The 20217-nt window shown below is 42.6% G+C and overlaps 1 protein-coding gene across 1 annotated transcript in view; it reads left to right on the forward strand.

Moving 5' to 3' along the window:
• myo6a (myosin VIa) overlaps positions 1–20217 on the forward strand; it is a 190548-nt gene that overhangs the window by 23355 nt on the left and 146976 nt on the right. The window contains exons 2-4 of the mRNA XM_039781369.1: positions 7604–7738; positions 19934–20003; positions 20096–20169. Of these exons, the coding sequence (XP_039637303.1) occupies positions 7622–7738; positions 19934–20003; positions 20096–20169 (261 nt within the window). The 5' untranslated portion in view covers positions 7604–7621. The remainder of the gene's footprint in view (positions 1–7603; positions 7739–19933; positions 20004–20095; positions 20170–20217) is intronic.

The following is a 20217-nucleotide window of genomic DNA, read 5'->3' on the forward strand; positions in this document are numbered from 1 at the left end:
AGTGAAAAAGGTTAAATAAAACTCCCTCCTCTCGTTTTAAATGCACTTGCCTGTTTTTATCCAGCCCAATTTATGTGCATTTTCTTCCTCAGATTAACCCCAAAAAAAACAAAACACCAATTTAGCACAAATCTTCTGTGTCTACTGGACCGGCAACACTCAGATATTCACTTCTCAGCTCTGTCTGCAGCTTTAATTTCTCACATGACTGAGGATGTTAATGGGAATAATGCTGACAGCTCCATATGTGTTAGCTGTGAAGCAGGGTTTTTAATATTTAGGGCAGTGACTGCATTTGGCAGGTTGCAGATTATCTGTATCTGCGTTTTATTTGCCACTGAATTTCTCCATGAGGAAGTCATATAATCTATAAATAATTTCCCAGCTCGCAGAAACGCAGTCGCAGCATCATTCAGCCGAACATCATCGACTGGAATAACCCACGTTCATAAACTCATAACTTCATAAACCCAGTTGAACAGCTGAGGATTGCATCACTTCCTGTGTGCTGGTAGAAGATGTTGAGTGTGTCAGTAATGGTTTACGTGGGCTGAGCAGACAGGGTTTGGTTAGAGGCTGGAGCAGGTTCGATCTAGTAGTTTTCACTGTAACAACTGAAATTAGACCTTTTCTCTCATTTCTTTATCGCCATTACAACGAAAAGGCAGAAACCTCCAGACAGGAGGAAGTACGCGTTATGTATTGGATTTTGAGCTCCTATCTTTTGGGATTTTTTTGTCATTCTTCCTGGTTTGTCAGCGCAGCTTTCTTCTCAGTGAGGACACAAACACAATTCAAATGGGGGGTACATTATTGAAAAAAGTTTGAGAACCACTGCAATAGAGGCTGCTGCCACCATGAACATAAATATACAGTAGGTTGTAATTGCTGCTTGAACAAACGATGTCCGGGAGCGTTTTTTTTCTTTCTTTTTTCGGGGGAGGACAGTCTCGTGACACATCAGCGTCCATTTGTCCGAGTCGGACCTCCATAATGTCCTGTCAGCAGCACTGAGAACACACAAACTGTAATGTTGTAATCCGTCTTGACTTTGTTCTGTACCCAGAGCAGTTTGTGTTGCAGGGGAAGCACAGTTCTCCTTAAGTGGCCTCTTTTCACAAAGTGAAACGCAGTCTGGTGCTTTGTTCGCTGGGGAAATGTCACAGCCCTGACAATGAGTTACCAGCAACCTTTGATCCACATCGAGTCGTCCTTACCTTCAGGCCTCAGATGTCCTGATTCAGGCTGAAGCTGCACACTGTTCCCTGTTCAGGGTTTATTTAAACCAAAACCTTAAATATAAAAAAGAATTTGGCATGTGTGGATGTTGAAGAAATTAATAATTAGAATGTTTAAAGAGTTCCTTTTATGCATGTTATGTGGGAATGTCCAGGGGTATCTGGTTTGTGGAGGGAGGTGATCGGTACTATTGCCGATTTAACAGGGGCTAAGTTCCCATTGGATCCTGCGGTGCATCTCTTAAACGATGATTCCCGTCTTGGTCTTCCAGAGAAAACTTGTAAAGTTTGGCTAGCAGGTTTAACAGCAGCCAAGAAGATAGTAGTTCAGCGTTGGAAATCTCATGATATCTCTAGGGTTCACTGGCTCCGGTCGTTTTTGGATATTTCTTACCTAGAATTGTCGTCAGCAAGAATAAATGATGCTCAGCCGTATACAATTTTAATATGGGAGAAGTTGATATCTAATTTGAAAGATCTGTTGTTGAGATAGGAATGCTTTGTCTGTGTATGTATTAACAAACTGCTGGAGGGTGGAGGGGGTTTGATATTGAAATGTGTTAGAAATTTGGGATGTATGAATGTACTTTCTTGTATGTCAATAAAAAATTAATAACAAAAAAAAGAATTCTTAAAGAGTTGTAATTGAATGTAATGAAGGGTTTTGCAGAATCAATTACAATATTAAAGGTGCTCTAAGCGATGTTGGGTGATTTTGTCAAACAAAACGGAGGCTTAGTCGCCCCTCCCTCCCCCTTATCCAGTCCCCTCCCCCACCCTTCCGCGCACTAACCCCCCCCAACCCCCACCCCCAAATCCTTCTTGTCGGTTATTGGCTGGAAGACTGTTTATGGTTTATGTTTGGTGGTGCAGGTTGGCCAGTTAGGTTTTTGTTGCCATTTGTGGAGCCTGGCCTGTCTACAGAGACCGCGTTTTTTTACAAAATCTGCCAGATTTCACTCATTTAGACAGGATATCCGTTGGCTTGGGCTTCCTTTGTGTTGGCGTTCTAACCTCCGGTGGATTTGTGAGGACTATGGTTAACTGCTCCTCATATCTCTGCAGGGTAAATCCAGACAGCTAGCTAGACTATCTGTCCAATCGGAGTTTTCTGTTGCACGACTAAAACTACTTTTGAGCATACACACGTTCCACCAAAACAAGTTCCTTCCAGAGGCTATTTTGCAGAGGCGCCGCAGCTTTTCTCCGGTGCTAAGCACCACCCAAGACGATTGTGATTGGTTTAAAGAAATGCCAATAAACCAGAGAACGTTTTCCTCCAATCCCGGACTACTGTGTGGACTAGCCAGACCCTCCCCCAGCGCGCTTTGGAGGAAGGTCTGGCAAAGCGAGACTAGGTTCAGGCACCAAAACTACTTTTGTAAAGGATGGTGGTTTGGGCTGAATCGGACGTTACTTTTCTTTAGGTTACGCAACATACCGCTGAACGTGTCGTAGCTAAGGTTGGGATGAGAGTACGCCGCCTCACCGTCTCCAGTCTGGCTCTGGCCAGTGTACGCGGGGACGCTGGAGTTGTGTATTCAAAAGATTTCACTCTGGAACCCGGTTTCAAAAGTTTTCGCTTGCAGCCTGAATGGCCAGAACGTAAAAATACTTTTGCGTATTATGTTAAAAAACAGCAGACTGATCTCACGAAGTGCCGTATGTATGACACGCCAATTCGTATGCCATTATTGGCGTGTTATCAAGACGCATACTCGTCTTTTAGCGTGTTTATCTACGCCGTTTGGCCTCCATTGACTTACATTACCATGCGATTGCGTGTGAAGTCACGCCGTAGCGAGTAGTATGAAAGGGCGAAAATCCGCTTAGGGCGATTGGTCGGGGTGGAGGATGGGATTTTCACCCAGGAGAGTGGGCATCGCGTCCTGCGTGTGATGTTTCCTTTCCACGCTAGTTGTTTTCCTAAACCCAACCCAGTTCTTAATTGCCTAAACCCAACCCAACCACGTGGCGTAAACATACACGCCACGTGGCTTTAGAAAGTGCCACGGTGGCGTGTATATTTACGCTGTGACGTTGCAGACTGCCGTCCGCTGTATACAGCGTAGACATACGGTACAGGCCAAAGGTTTGGACTCACCTTGTCATTTAATGCGTTTTCTTTATTTTCATGACTATTTACATTGTAGATTCTCACTGAAGGCATCAAAACTATGAATGAACACATTATGGAATTATGTACTTAACAAAAAAGTGTGAATTAACTGAAAGCATGTCTTATATTTTAGATTCCTCAAAGTAGCCACCCTTTGCTTTTTTTGATAACTCTGCAAACCCTTGGTGTTCTCTCAATGAGCTTCATGAGGTAGTCACCTGAAATGGTTTTACCTTCACAGGTGTGCTTTGTCAGGGTTAATTAGTGGAATTTATTCCCTTATTAATAAAAAAGCAAAGGGTGGCTACTTTGAAGAATCTAAAATATAAGACATGTTTTCAGTTATTTCACACTTTTTTGTTAAGTACATAATTCCATATGTGTTCATTCATAGTTTTGTTGCCTTCAGTGAGAAAGAAATGTAAATAGTCATGAAAATAAAATGGAAACGCATTGAATGAGAAAGTGTGTCCAAACTTTTAGCCTGTACTGTACACGCGGATAGCTCAAAATGCGTACAGATAACACGCCACTTGGCTTTAGGAAAGTGGCGTGTATGTTCACACGAAGTCATGATATCCCATTGAAAAAGGAGAGAGTGAAGAACACCTGAAGGAAACCTGTTATCCTTCAGTTACAGGACTCCTCAGGCTGCACTAATACACGCAACGGTTATAGTTTAACATCCCCAACTGAGCCTCTCAGTGTGGCGCTTAAGTGAGGGGTAATCATTTTAGGTTCCCATAGAAAACTCTGTGCTGTTAATAAGTTTTCAGTTTGGCAGCAAGCCCACCATACAGAGAGAGTCCTGGATGGAAACTGTTCGGCACAACTTGGCTCAGTGTCTCACATCTTAATGACCTCGGCTAATTCACAAGCGAGATGATAAATCTTGAGGGGTTTATCCTTAAAACAAATTGCTGGATGCTCCCAGCTGGCATTGAACTTGTTTCTTTGGCTTTGGATTGATGCTTAAAGCTCTCTCTTAACCACAGATCACCGATACTTTAGACACCGTACAATGTCAACACTGTTCAACGCACTGAATGTGTGTGTCTCCTGGGATTGACGATCATTATACTCTGAATCATCCGGCGCGCTAACTTCCCCTCACAGTTCATCCTGAACAAAGGACGATCTCTGAGCTGTGTGCATGTACACACACTGGGTTCAGTCCAGGGGTGAGGGGTTGGTGGCTCGTTTTTCCAGTTTTCTTACACACATGGTGGTAGTCTGTGGTCAGCTGTCCCTCGGGCTGCTTGTGTTTAGGCTTTTGGGAAGTAATGAAGTGCAGCTACAGTCGGCTCCTCTGGTTACGTCAACACGTACTGTATGTTCAGAGTCTGGTTTTTAGTACACCGTCCCAATAAGTAGAAGGAAGATGATGAATTGGTGTAACATTTTGTGAGGTTGAATCCTAATGGCTTTGGTAATCTTCTGACTTTCATTCGTACGGAGGAAAGTCAGAAGAGTACGGAGCCCCTAAAGGGACATTGTGAATTAATATTTTTTTCGTATAGTGTTACGTAGGGCTGCACGATATGAGGAAGATATGCGTAATGCGATAATGTTGTTTAATATCAGGATAACGGTAGTACTTGTAATACATAAACAGATATGAAAGGGTTCTCAGTTCTGCCGCTTTCAGTAAACATTGAATTGAATATAAAAAGGCACCATGAAAAAAGAAATGTAAAAAATGACGGTTACAATTTGAGTGCATTTTTCAGATATTTTCTTTCAACTAACACTAAAAATCTCTGAGTGTCTTTCCCGATGTGTTTATCGCTGCAGTTGATATCGCGATAACGATTAAAAAAAAACACATTGTGCAGTCCTACTTTTATGTGCTCTTCTTTATGTAGTGCTCAAAATCAGCATTACTAACAATTCTTCCCATTATTGATTAACCCTAATGCTTTGTGTGGTTAGCCAATCAATCGTTGCGGAAGGTACTACTGATCAGCTTAGCCCTGTTACAGCCTTTAGCCTACTACAGCCCTATGTGTCCCATTACAGCCCAATGTTCCCACATTTCAAAGTTGTTTTTTTTTCAAAATTAGGCCCTATTCCCACATTTCCTTTTTCATAAATCTGTATTTGTATAAATTAGATTTTATCCCCCTAAATGTTGTGGGAGGATGGGGCTTAAATTTAAGGGAAATGTAGGAACATAAGACCTAATTTTGAAAATGTCCTAGAAATGTGGGACCATAGAGCTGTGGGACCATAGGGCTGTGGGACCATAGGGCTGTGGGACCATTGGGCTGTGGGACCATAGGGCTGTGGGACCATTGGGCTGTGGGACCATTGGGTTGTGGGACCATTGGGCTGTGGGACCATAGAGCTGTGGGACCATTGGGCTGTGGGACCATAGGGCTGTGGGACCATAGAGCTGTGGGACCATAGAGCTGTGGGACCATTGGGCTGTGGGACCATTGGGCTGTGGGACCATTGAGCTGTGGGACCATAGGTCTGTGGGACCATAGGTCTGTGGGACCATAGGGCTGTGGGACCATAGGGCTGTGGGACCATAGGGCTGTGGGACCATTGGGCTGTGGGACCATTGGGCTGTGGGACCATTGGGCTGTGGGAACATAGGGCTGTGGGACCATTGGGCTGTGGGAACATAGGGCTGACCCCATTACGGGAACATGTTCCATCACGTTACATTACGGGAAATAATTTCCCAGAGCTCAAGGTGACGTCTTCCTGGTTGAATTATTATTTTTTGTCAATTTGGTAATTGATTAATCGACTTGTAAAGTTTGCAGCCACTTAATTTAAAACTGGTGTTTCTAAGTCCAACAGAAATACCTTAGTTACATTGGTTCATCTTCCTGCCGCTTTTCCACAACTTAATTAATTTAATTGACAGTTTTCCTCTTGAGTTCATGTGAGAACAACAGTGCTGAGGTGCGTGACCTGAACTGTTTTACATCAGCCTGGGCTGTGAGCATCAGCGGTAGTCCCCGGGGGAAAGGGCTGCCACAGTAACCCGATCAGCTGCTGGTTTGACTCAATAACACTGTAATTGGTTCGTTGGCCGCCACAAAGCCCCAGACAGCTCAAACGGTACACGTGTGTGTGTGTGTGTGTGTGTGTGTGTGTGTGTGTGTGTGTGTGTGTGTGTGTGTGTGTGTGTGAGAGTCGATGCAGTTTGTGTTCAGTCCACAGTTTAACGACCCCTCCTGTTTTCTGATTTTCCAATAATTCATCTGCGAACTGAGGCGACCACATACAGTAACAAACTGCTGCTGCAGCTGTTACACATGTAGGCAAGTTTAACCAACATTAAAGCAGCTTTAAGTGGCTGGGTTAGCTCAGTTGGTAGAGCAGGCGCACATATATAGAGGTTTATACCTCGATGCAGAAGGTCCAGGGTTCGAGTCTGATCTGGGACTATTTCCTGCATGCCTTCCCCCCCCCTCTCCTCTTTCATACACTGCTCAGCATAAGTGAATACACCCATGCTAAAGTTGACTAAAAAGAGGAATAAAAAAAGTGTGGGATCTGGGTGGTCTGGGTGTCCTCCCCCCAGGGTTATTTTGAGCATCAAAGACTTTATTTCCTGCATTCTGATACACTTTTATGCACCAATTTATGGTGGGAATAACTTTATTTAGCCTATGAGAAGGAAAACACAGATGACATTCTAAATATATCAAATATATAATGGAATATAAAGCAGTAAAGGGGGCTTTTACATCAGGGACCTGAGTCTCTCTGCATGTTCTGCAGTTAGTTTAGTATACTGTCCCATTACTCGACCCCGTATTTGTGAATACAGATATCTGAAGTAAAAGTTCTGTCACAAAACTTTTGTTGCGTATCATTGCACATTTTAAGATGGGTCTATGGAAATCCTGGAGATTTCTTAGTGCGTATCACGTCGACTACACCACTGATTCCTTGTTTTTACTGTGAAGCGCGTTGTCATGGTAAATGTGTAGTTCGCTGGGTTTGCTAATGCTTATTATTGCCATAACAGAAGTGCTTGTGTGTTTTTTGAGTGTTGTTGGTGCAGCCCGTTTGCAGAGGACAATATATAAATGTTAGTAGACCTTCTTTCCTTTGTCGGTAGCCAGCTTCATCTATTTAGTGTTTTGTGAGAGGACTTGTGCTCTTAATTGCTGTAAAATACAACAACCATCTGACCTTTTTTAATGTCGAATAAAGAAACATTGTAGGTTACAGGCCGGAGAAATAACGCGTCTGACTGTTCTGTGTGCGTCCTGTTTTCCAGAGTGCTCAGAGCGGTGCGATGGAGGACGGGAAGCCGGTGTGGGCGCCCCACCCAGCGGACGGGTTCCAGCTGGGAACCATAGTGGACATCGGATCCGACAGCCTCACCATCGAACCTCTCAAACAGAAGGGAAAGGTGAGCCGGCTCCGGACCGACAGAAACAACAGCTGGTCCCATTACACACATTTTTTAAAAAACTTTTTAACAAACGTTGCAGCTTCATACCTGACTACTGGCATTTTGTCTGACGGTTTGGTACGCTGGCATTACAATGCCCATGAATAAGAGTGTCACGGTTCCGATTTTTAAATCCAAAATTGACCGCAATGAGCAGGGTTTGGTGGTGGTGGTGATGGCGCAGTGGATATGACACATGCCTTTGGTGTGGGAGATCCGCGTTCAATTCCCACTGCGATGCATCAACCAATGTCAGCAAGACACTTAACCTCTAGTTGCTCCAGAGGCGTGTGACCTCTGTCATATCGCACATATAGCAATTGTAAGTGGCTTTGGATAAAAGCATCAGCTGAATGACATGTAATGTAATTGTTTGTCCTTGACAGAAAGCATGATCGGTGGTCGTACAGTAAAGGCAAAGAGTCTGTGTTACCTTTATTTGACAGAAATCTATGCGTTTGCTTGTTATTTCTGACAATTTGATAAACAAAATGCCTATTATGCTTGAGTAAATCACCGGGAGAGTCCGCTCAGTGTTTCCTTCAGGATACACTGAAGGAAACTTACAGTAGCTGAGTCTGTTTGCTCTCTGACTCACTTTCCAGAATAAAAGAAAACAATAACATGCGCAGGTGCAAGGACGGCTGTCATCCAAATGACATTGCATTTAAAACCTGTTTGAAAATCAGCGCCAAAAATTCCTCTATTTAGGAAAAACCCTCAATTCGGAGTTAAAATACACGATTGGACGATTCCCCTGAGATCTTTCTCGTTAGGCTCATGATCCGTTCAGTTACACCCTTGAAAAATCTTAGAAACTCAAACTGTTGTTGCAAATACCCCTTCTGGCAGCCAGTTGCATTGTGGGTAATGTAGGTATCAGGTTTGGACATTAAAGAAGAATGCGTTGGGTTAACAAAAGATGATATCTCTGATTCTGCTGCTTTATTTTAGATGCTTTTAAAAAAAAACTAAAAACTGTGTTGATGCTAAATCATTGGAGTACTCCCCCCGGAAAAGTCTGATCCTTCCTGGATCTCTCGGAGCTTTTTAGTTTCCTGAATGCATCTCCGGCCGCGTGTTAATGATTAAACGTGTCACTTCATGTCACGTGGAAGAGGCCGCGGCTCTGGAAGCAGTAAAGCATGGTGCACTCAGTGATTCACCTCCGGGTACCCGCAGGTGTAGCGGGCTCCAGGGCAGAAGGAATCCGCGGATCATCTGAAGTCAAGTGGCTCTTCTCAGCAAGATAAACAGGCTTTCCTTGATCTCTCCCTGTCCGCCCTTAATTCACTTTTCGGCCCGGATCAGGTGCCATATCGCCCTCCAGCAAAGCTTTTAATGTCACTTAAAGAGCCCGTCGCCGTGGTAACACATAAAGATTGGTGTCCGTCTCGGTAATCTTTTCCCACAAGGCCTCTGTGACGGAGTGCTTTGAAAGAGGCTTCTCGCTAATTCTGTGTGCTGTCAGCCCATAAAACACGAGATGGTCAGCGCTTAATGGGAACAAGGATCTCAGAGTCGACTCTGTGTGTGTGTGTGTCTGTGTGTGTGTGTCTGTGTGTCTTTGTGTCTGTGTGTGTGTCTGTCTGTGTGTGTATCTGAGTCTTTGTCTGTGTGTCTCTGTGTGTGTCTATGTGTGTGTCTCTGTGTGTGTCTGTGTGTCTTTGTGTCTGTGTGTGTATCTGAGTCTTTGTATGTGTGTCTGTCTGTGTCTGTGTGTATCTGTGTGTCTATGTGTGTGTCTGTGTGTCTTTGTGTCTGTGTGTGTGTGTGTGTGTATCTGAGTCTTTGTCTGTGTGTGTCTATGTGTGTGTGTCTTTGTGTGTAAAGTAGCGAATTTTTAAAAAATGGTAAAAAATAAAAAAAAACAGTGACTGAAATATAAAGTCTACTTGTGCTACATCGGGGGGGGGGGGTTAAATAACATAGCAAGGCGTCACACAAACGGACCATTTAGAGACACTCCCTTACCGCCGCGGCAAAGCTGCATCGCTTGATCTGGTCTGAATGAGCCCTAACCCCGAAACTACTCTCTCTCCCCGCTCCGCGTTCGTACCTTTTTGAGAACGGCGAGGCGGAGTAACAGCGCGGCATTCCCTCCTTCAACAGGCTGTGTGAAATGGGGTCATCCTCTGTGATCAGTCAGTAGCTCGTTCTCTCAGCTTTGATTCAGTGAAATAGATTTGATGCTGCTTCGAAGCCCCCAAAATGGAAGTTAATAACTTGTGCGCACTGATTGACCCTTGCACACATAAAAATGAAATGTTCATGTTGCTGTAGGAGCCTTAAACCTTTGACTTAAGTCTTATCAAGTGCAGGTTTATTTGGCCTTCTCTCCAGTCGTCATCCTTACGTTGAGTTCACAAGTTAAGCTTAAAATCAGTTTGTCGCAGCAGCGCTGACATTCCTGTCTACGGGTTCAAATTCAAGCCGCTCCGTGTAGATTTTCATACCTTAAGATGTGATGTTGCACACAGATAAAACCTGATTGCTGGAACATTTGCCCTGAGTTGTGACCCTAACTTCATCTGTCTTTAACCTGAAGCATTTTCTAGTTTGAGTGCAGTACAAAGCCTGTGTTACAGGCTTTCTTTTTGTTCCCACTTCTTCAGGAAACCTCAGATCTTTGTCCCCTGTATTTTCACACTGAACACTATTTGCTTTGGGACCACGGACACTTGCTCTCCTCAGATCTGTGCTGAGTTTGTGTGTCCGAGAGTTTCCGGGCTGCAGCCGACTCCGAGGCCTGTAACGGAGCCGGGAACAATGTCCGGTCTGTCCCGCCGCAGCCAGTTTGTGCCAGTGTCTGACGATGCGTTCACTTGCTGGCAGACCTCCTGCGGTGCACGTCAGGAGGAGGGCAGAGAGCATGATATGCTGTCATACCATCGGTCACAATGGATGACTATTTGTCCTGTGGAGTGTGTGTTTGATCTGCTCAGTGTTGGTGAGAAGAGGAGGCTCAGTTATTAATACTGTACACTGGATATGCTAAGGAGTTTAGAGACTCGTAGGAGGAATTGTATTACAGGCATTTAAGGGAAATGTTTATGACTGATAAAGCAAGGCTTTGTAAGGCAAGGCAAGGCAGCTTTATTTGTATAGCACATTTCAGCAACAGGGCAATTCAAAGTGCTTTACATAAAACATTAAAGAGCAGTTAGAAAACAATTTAAAACAATTTTAAAACATTAATAAACAAATTTAAAACAAGAATAAAATTGATAGTGCAGTATAAGAATAAAAGTTACAGTGCAGTATAAGAAATTAAAGTTAATAAAATAAATTATTTAAGGAAAAGCAACATCAAAAAGATAGGTCTTTAGCTTAGATTTAAAAGAACTGAGAGTTGCAGCGGACCTGCATGTTTCTGGGAGTTTGTTCCAGATATGTGGAGCATAAAAACTGAACGCTGCTTCCCCCTGTTTAGTTCTGACTCTGGGGACAACAAGTAGACCTGTCCCAGACGACCTGAGAGGTCTGGGTGGGTCATAGTGTAGTAGCAGATCAGAAATGTATTTTGGCCCTAAACCGTTTAGTGATTTATAAACCAGTAAAAGTATTTTGAAATCAATTCTTTGAGGCACTGGAAGCCAGTGTAAAGACTTCAGTACTGGAGTGATGTGATCCACTTTCCTGGTTTTAGTGAGGACTCGGGCAGGAGCGTTCTGAATCAGCTGCAGCTGTCTGATTGATTTTTTGGGGAGACCTGTAAAGACACCGTTACAGTAGTCAAGTCTACTGAAGATAAAAGCATGGACAAGTTTTTCCAGATCTTGCTGAGACATAAGTCCTCTAACCCTTGATATATTTTTAAGGTGATAATATGCTGATTTTTTAATTATGTTAATGTGGCTGTTAAAATTTAGGTCTGAGTCCATGACTACACCAAGATTTCTGGCTTTGTCTGTTGTTTTTAACATTGTCGTTTGAAGCTGAGCGCTGACTTTCAATCGTTCCTCTTTTGCTCCAAAAACAACCACCTCCGTTTTTTCTTCATTTAATTTAAGAAAGTTCTGGCACATCCAATCATTAATTTGTTCAATGCACATATTTAATTGTTGTATTGGGCTATAGTTCCCCTGGCGATAAGGTTATGTAAATTTGTGTGTCATCTGCATAACTATGGTAAGTTATTTTGTTGTTTTCCATAATCTGAGCCAGTGGAAGCATGTAGATGTTGAACAGAAGAGGCCCCAGAACTGAGCCTTGGGGAACTCCGCACGTCATATTTGTATGCTCAGATGTATAATTACCTATAGACACAAAGTAGTCCCTATTCTTTAAATAGGATTCAAACCACTTTAGTACTGAGCCAGAAAGACCAACCCAGTTTTCCAATCGGTCAAGCAATATGTCATGGTCTACTGTATCAAATGCAGCACTAAGATCAAGTAATACTAAGACTGAAATTTTGCCACTATCTGTGTTTAAGTGGATGTCATTAAAGACTTTAACTAGAGCCGTATTGTGCGCTGTGGTGTGGTCGAAAACCTGACTGGAAGGCATCAAAACTGTTGTTTAGCAATAAGAAAAGGTTGAGTTGTTGAAAAACCACTTTTTCTATGATTTTACTTAAAAATGGAAGGTTTGATATTGGCCTATAGTTGCTCATTAGTGCCGTGTCTAGATTGTTCTTTTTTAGGAGTGGCTTGATGACTGCAGTTTTCAGGGCCTGTGGAAAGATACCTGAGAGCAGAGATGTGTTTACAATCTGTAGAAGATCAGAAGCCAAACACTTCGAAACATTTTTGAAAACACCCGTTGGTAGAATATCAAGGCAACAGGAGGAGGTTTTCAGATGTTGTATAATGTCCTCCAGGTTTTTAAGGTTGATCGTATGAAATTGTGTCATGTTGGAATTTGTTTTTGCGTGCATACCGTGACAACACATATCCTGTAATTTGATATGGAGGCACAGACTGTTTGTCTAATTTTCTGAATTTTGTCTGTGAAGAAGGAGGCAAAGTCGTTGCAAGCCTTGGTAGACAACAGTTCAGATGCTACCGGTACTGGAGGGTTTGTTAATCTATCAACAGTAGCAAACAAAGCACGTGAATTATTATTGTTTCTGGCGATAATGTCAGAGAAAAAGGACCGTCTTGCATTTCTTAGTTCCAGATTATAAATGCGAAGTCTCTCTTTATAGGTGTTATAATGGACCTGGAGATTAGATTTTCGCCAACTGCGTTCAGCTTTTCGACACTCTCTTTTTTCTGTTCTCACACCTATAAAATTTCTCCATGGAGATCTTTTCTTACCAGAGACAGCTTTGACCTTAGTGGGAGCAATAGCATCAATAACATTCGTAATTTTACAGTTGAAATTATCTACCAGCTCAGTGACTGAGGCCCCAGTGAGGGCGGGTGTAGAGGAGAAAAGCTGAATGAATGATTCACTGGTGTTTTCAGTGATATACCGTTTTCTGATTAACTTTGTTTGAACACTTTTGGGCACAGAGATAGTGCCGTTAAAGAAAACACAGGAATGATCAGAGAGAGCAACATCAGTCACCACAACCTTGGGAATGTTCAGACCCTTGGAGATAATCAAGTCCAGAGTGTGCCCCTTATTGTGCGTGGGCTGTGTCACATGCTGAGTCAGTCCATAGCTCTCAAAAACACAACACAGTTCTTTGGTCCCTCGGTCCTTGGGGTTGTCAACATGAATGTTAAAATCACCAGCAATAATTACACGGTCAAAGTTAATACAGATTATAGACAGCAGTTCATTAAAATCGTCAAAGAAGGATGCACAGTATTTAGGTGGCCTGTAGATATTTAGAAGTAGAGCTTGAGGGGAGGATCTTAGCTGAAGAGCCACATATTCAAAAGAAGCAAAATTTCCGTAAGATATTTGCGTACATTGGAATGAGTCATTAAACAAAATGGGGGACACCTACCTCCTTTCTTATTCACTCTATTCTCACTCATAAAACTAAAGTTAGGGGGGGCTGACTCAATGAGAACAGCAGCACTGTTATTATGGTCCAACCAGGTTTCAGTTAAAAACATAAAATCAAGATTGTTCTTGATAATAAAATCATTGATTAAAAATGATTTTCCCGCCAAAGATCTAACGTTTAGTAGGGCTAGTGTTAGTGCGTTTTCATTTTTTGGGACAGACTGTGGCTGACGAGGAATGGATGCTAAATTTGCAAAGTTTGCAGTTACGTGCTTATTCGCCATTCTTTTTCTATTACCTATCACAACATAAATTGTGGAAGAACCTAATACGCAGGGCCCAGGCTTGTCTTGGAAAGAGTCATGAGTGCTACTATGCATGCAGCCTGGACCCGGCACACACATTGTAACCCCAGGGATCGCCGCTAAATTAAAGAAGCTTGCATAAGCTTGCTAACTTGCATAAAGGAGACAGATGTTTTTTGCTACCTGGTTAGGTGGCAGATTGCACTAATAATAATAATGCTGTTAGCATGGTCTGCTCATAGCGTTGTATTAGTTGCAGGGTGCGATTTGTGAAGAAGATGATGCACACAAAACATGCAACATCTATCTATCTATCTATCTATCCATCCATCCATCCATCCATCTGGGACCTGAGCCTGGATCACAAAAGTTGACCCCAAAGCAGCGAGGACAAAATAAAAAAATAAAAATCTTAAATGTGCATTGTAGGGAGGATACTGGCGTTGGTGTAGGCGGGGCATTTGGGCCTGGAAGCTACGCACGCACTGCGCACACACTATGCACGCACTGCGCTCAGCGTGTTGATGAAAGATGAGAAAAGTCTCTCTGCATGTTCTGCAGGGTTAGTTTAGTTTACTGTCCCATTACTCGACTCCGTATTTGTGAATACAAATATCTGAAGTGAAAGTTCTCTCACAAAACTTTGTTGTAGCATAGCATTTTTAAGTGGGTATATGGAAATCCTGGCGATTTCTTAGTGGGTATACTGCGTATATCACCTAGACTACACCACTGGAGATGGGGGCGGGGGGGTCAAATGTGAGACAATCAGCACCCAGTTTCAGTTTCCCTCCTTAGAGATGAAAGAGTGTGAGCTTCTTTTATCAGCCTTGTGTTCCCTCCACCTCCTTCCCTTTTTTCCTCCTCTGCGTTCTCCTCCCGCGGCGCAGCGTTGTGGAATCCGTCCAGTCTGGGCTGAGAATGTGGAACATGCCACCACTGGAAAGAATGAATCGGCTGTACGTCACCATTACCCGTGCCCGAAGCGCCTCTTTAGTAGGGCGGATTAAACTGCTCAGCCCTGCAGAGGAGAGCCTGAACATCACAGAACTCCAACACCCAACAGCCCTTTCTCCCAAAACACTGAGGCCACATGACTCAACGTGCTCGCTTGTTGACTGTGACGTGTGTCGACTAGGGATTGACCGATACTGTTTTGTCAAGGCGGATACCGATTATTTGTAGTAGGTGAAACTGATAACCGATATTTGGAACCGATATGCATTTAGAGTTAAAATGAGAATCTTAAGTCGGACTCAGTGGCGAGTGAAACCGAAGCAGAGGGACAGACAGAGCTGTAGCCGAGCCAAAGTAGACCACTTTTTAATCCATTAACTTTATCGGTTATCAGGCAAATTAAACACTGATACAGATCATCTGCAAATTGCCAAAAAAGCGGCCCGATAATCGGTCTATCCCTAGTGAAGTGATGTCATTTTCTGAACATACCAGACTGTTCTACTGTTTTATTATTTGCCTTAAACCCCTTAGTCATTATATCCACATTATTGGTGATTATTGATCAAAACTCTCCTTGTGTTAATATTTAGTGAAAGCACCTTTGATACCTTATGAGGGTCAACTGTCTCCTGTTACAGTACCTCCTGCCTCCAAATTATTCATCAAGCCTTCAGCTGCTATATGTATCCCTCTGGATGAATATATTAACCCTTGTGTTGTCTTCCCATCGACCATGCAACTTTTCTTTTTTTCCTGGGTCCAAATTTCAAATCAAAACTTTTTGTTGGTGATGTTTTTGTCACTTTTTTCAAATAATGTCATCACTTTTTCCGATGTTTTTCTCAATGTTTTTGTCACTTTTTTCGACTTTTTGGTCCCTTTTTTTCTGTCACAAATGTCCGATGTTATTGTCGATTTTTCTGCACTTTTTTTATGTTTTTGTTTTTTTCTCCAAAAATATTTTTTCAGAATTTTTTTTTTAAACGCTATAAAATTGAATAACACACCCAAATTCAATGAAAGTAGTGAACTGATCATATATTTTACTTGTAAAGAGTAATGGTTGTAGGGAACCATCGACGTTATGTTTTTTGACAATTTGGTTGAAAGAAACCCAAATTTCTGATATAGAAACTTTTTGAAAATGGGTCGAATTTGACCCGAGGACAACAGGAGGGTTAACAAAAAGACACGGATTGGCCAAAAAATTGAGAGAAATGAAGATTCAAAACCTGCAAAATGAGTTCATCATTCAGGTGTCTAACACAATAACTGATAAAGATTAAAGGCTATTCATCCAGAGGGACATCGCTGTCCTGCAGTTCCAAAACAAAGTATGAAAAGTGCAAATATACAAATGACTAAAATGACATAACAGTAGGTAGAAAATGTAAAAAAAAAAAAACCTAAAACAATAGATAACAGTCAGGTGCGATCCAATGGCCGGAGAGTTTTCTTTCACAGAGCAGTTTAAGGAAACTTGACCCAGCGTTGAATAAAAGAGATGTCGAATGATGTATTAAATATTCACAACTGCATCATGTTATGGCTTTGCTTCTCGAAAAAACCAATAAGAAAGTCTCAAACATTCATTAATCAAATGTGTATTTACAGTATATACTTTTATAAGAAAGTGTATGTCCATAAATAAACCCTAAATAGACTAATCCTAATAACTAATGAAATCCATAATAATAATAATAATACATTTTATTCATATAGCGCTTTTCATGGTACTCAAAGACACTTTACAGTAAAAACCAGCAAATATAGCACATTAAAAACAGATAAGCAATAAAACAAGCATATTAGAAGCAATTTAAAACAATGAATCCAGTAGCTATCGGCTGAGAAATGTAAGACTGTTGTATGTAGAAGGCTAATCTGAAGAGGTGTGTTTTGAATGTGTCCAGGTCAGTACAGTCATGGATGTGTATGGGTAGGGAGTTCAGAAGGAGGGGGCTTGCATTGGTGAAAGCTCTGTCAAATCCATGGCCAGTTATTGGACTATATTCCTTAGACCAGTGGTTTTTGGTAGAAAAAAAAAAGTCTCTATAAAGGGGAACAATACAGCGATATCAGCAATAGATTTATCTTGTACCTGGAAAACATTTCAATGATGGAAAAAGGAGACAGAACCTTGGAAAAAAGACAGTAGAAAGAAGGACATAAGGCAAGAATAGGTCGAAAATAATAATAAAAACTTAAAAAAAGAATCCACAGTAGAAACAAGGAAGGCGACACTAGGGCGACAACACAAATAAGCGACAAACTTCGAAAAAAGTGACAAAATCTTTGAAAAAAGCAGAAAAAAATCTTTGAAAAAAAAGACAAAAACTTTGAAGAAAAATAGACAGTAGAAAAAAGTCAGGAAGAAAGGCAAGAACAGGTCAAAATAAATGACAAAACCTTAAAAAAAAAAGGTGACAAACTTAAAAAACAGCGACAAAAACTTTGAAAAAAGCGACAAACTTGGAGAAAAAAAAGACAGTAGAAGTAACTAGAGCTTTGGAACTGAAAAACATTTAGCCAAAAATGTCACGTACCCCCTGCAGTCCTCCAGAGTACCCCTAGGGGGACACAGACCCCCTGCAGTCCTCCAGAGTACCCCTAGGGGGACACAGACCCCCTGCAGTCCTCCAGAGTACCCCTAGGGGAACACAGACCCCCTGCAGTCCTCCAGAGTACCCCTAGGGGGACACAGACACCCTGCAGTCCTCCAGAGTACCCCTAGGGGGACACAGACACCCTGCAGTCCTCCAGAGTACCCCTGGGGCAGGGGTCACCAACACGGTGCCCGCGGGCACCAGGTAGCCCCCAAGGACCACATGAGGAGCCCTCAGGCCTGTTCTAAAAATGAAAATTGAATATTGATATTATCTGTTTCCCACCTTGTTTAGTCATTGTTGATAATTATTGATTGATTAATAATTGATAATTATTAACATGATCAGTGTCTTCACATAGATGAGTATCATTAATCATTAATAATCATATATGACTAAAGGCAAACTGAGCACATTTGTTATTTCAGAAGAGTGTATCAAACTGGTAGCCCTTTGTGAAGTAGCTCTCAGTTTCTAAAAGGTTGGTGACCCCTGCCCTAGGGGGACACGTACCCCCTGCAGTCCTCCAGAGTACCCCTAGGGGGACACGTACTCCCTGCAGTCCTCCAGAGTACCCCTAGGGGGACACGTACCCCCTGCAGTCCTCCAGAGTACCCCTAGGGGGACACGTACCCCCTGCAGTCCTCCAAAGTACCACTAGGGGGACACGTAAAACTGAAACTGCCCTTCTAAGAGTCTACAACGACCTTCTCTTAGCGGTCGACTCAGGAAACTCCGCTGTTTTAGTGCTTTTAGACTTGACTGCGGCCTTTGACACTGTTAACCACTCTATTCTTTTATCCAGACTCAAACAAAGTGTTGGCATTACGGGCATTGCCTTAAAATGGTTTGAATCCTACTTGACAGATAGGAGTTTTTCAGTCCACATTGGTAACTGCTCTTCATCTGCTGCCCCTCTTTCCTGTGGGGTCCCCCAAGGTTCCATTTTGGGACCCATGCTATTTTCTTTGTACATGCTGCCCTTAGGGTCCATTTTGAAAAAACACAACATTTCTTTCCATTGTTTTGCAGATGATGTACAAATCTATTTGCCTGTAACAAACAATGAGAAGGACACTATCCAGCCGTTGTTAAACTGCTTGAGTGATCTCAAAATATGGTTGGATCAGAATTTTCTCTGTCTTAATGACAATAAGACCGAAGTTGTTGTGTTTGGTCGTGCTGAACATTTCAGTGCCTGTGTAGATGCTCTTGGTACTTTAGGTTCCCAAATTCATCCTTTTACCAGAAATCTGGGAGTGATTTTTGACAGTGCTTTTAAATTTGACAAACAGATTAGTTCTGTTGTTAAAACTAGCTTCTTCCAGCTGAGACTTTGGCTAAGGTCAAGCCTTACCTGCAACGCTAAAGACTTTGAGAGAGTCATACATGCATTTATTACGCCCCGTTTGGACTACTGTAACTCACTGTATGTTGGATTGGATCAGTCATCCCTTTGTCGGTTACAGTTAGTCCAGAACGCAGCAGCTCGACTTTTAACCGGGGGGACTAAAAAGCGTGACCATATTACACCGGGTTTTGGCCACGCTCCACTGGCTTCCTGTTTGTTTCAGGATTGAATTTAAAATTGTATTAATTGTTTTTAGATCTTAAATGGGTCCCCCGCGCCTTACTTAACAAAGCTCTTACATGTCCACACGCCTGTCAGAGCACTGAGGTCGTCCAATCAGATGCTCCTCGATGTGCCCAGATCCAGGTTAAAAACCAAAGGTGACCGGAGCCTTTTCAGTGGCTGCTCCAAACCTCTGGAATAGTTTACCCATTCATGTAAGAACAGCTCGGACCATTGAACGTTCAAGTCCTTGCTTAAGACCCATTACTACGCATTGGCTTTTAATTCAAGTTGAGCTTTGATATCTTGACATTATTGACATTATTCTTTTTCTACTGTTGTATATTGTGCCTTGTTTGTGTTTATTGTTTCGTTGCTTTTGGAGCATGTTAAGCACTTTGGTCAACTGAGGTTGTTTTTAAACGTGCTATATAAATAAAATTGAACTGAACTGAACTGAACGTACCCCCTGCAGTCCTCCAAAGTACCACTAGGGGGACACGTACCCCCTGCAGTCCTCCAAAGTACCACTAGGGGGACACGTACCACTAGGGGGACACGTACCCCCTGCAGTCCTCCAAAGTACCACTAGGGGGACACGTACCACTAGGGGGACACGTACCCCCTGCAGTCCTCCAAAGTACCACTAGGGGGACACGTACCTCCATTTGAGAATCACTGCCTTAGACGACAGAATATTACAGACTTGATTCTGTTTCTGTCTTCTTGCACTAGCTTTTTTGGCTGCGTGATTCATAATCATTGGGTTTCATTCATCTTTCTTTTTTTTTTTTTTTTGCAGACCTTCTTGGCCGCTATCAACCAAGTCTTCCCCGCCGAGGATGACGTCAACAAACACGTGGAGGACAACTGTAAGTGTCGTGTTTTTTGCCTCATTTCTGCTCTAAAAGGACGAGGACCGGCCTTTATCGTCCCGGCGACTTTAACGTTTAATGTCTCTCAGGTTCTCTGATGTACTTGAACGAAGCCACGCTGCTCAACAACGTTCGCGTGAGATACAGCAAAGACAAGATCTACGTGAGTACTGGCATTAATGAGTGAGGCTAATATTTATAGCTGAATACT

Source organism: Perca fluviatilis, chromosome 18, assembly GCF_010015445.1.
Source record: "Perca fluviatilis chromosome 18, GENO_Pfluv_1.0, whole genome shotgun sequence".
Lineage (NCBI taxonomy): Eukaryota > Metazoa > Chordata > Actinopteri > Perciformes > Percidae > Perca > Perca fluviatilis.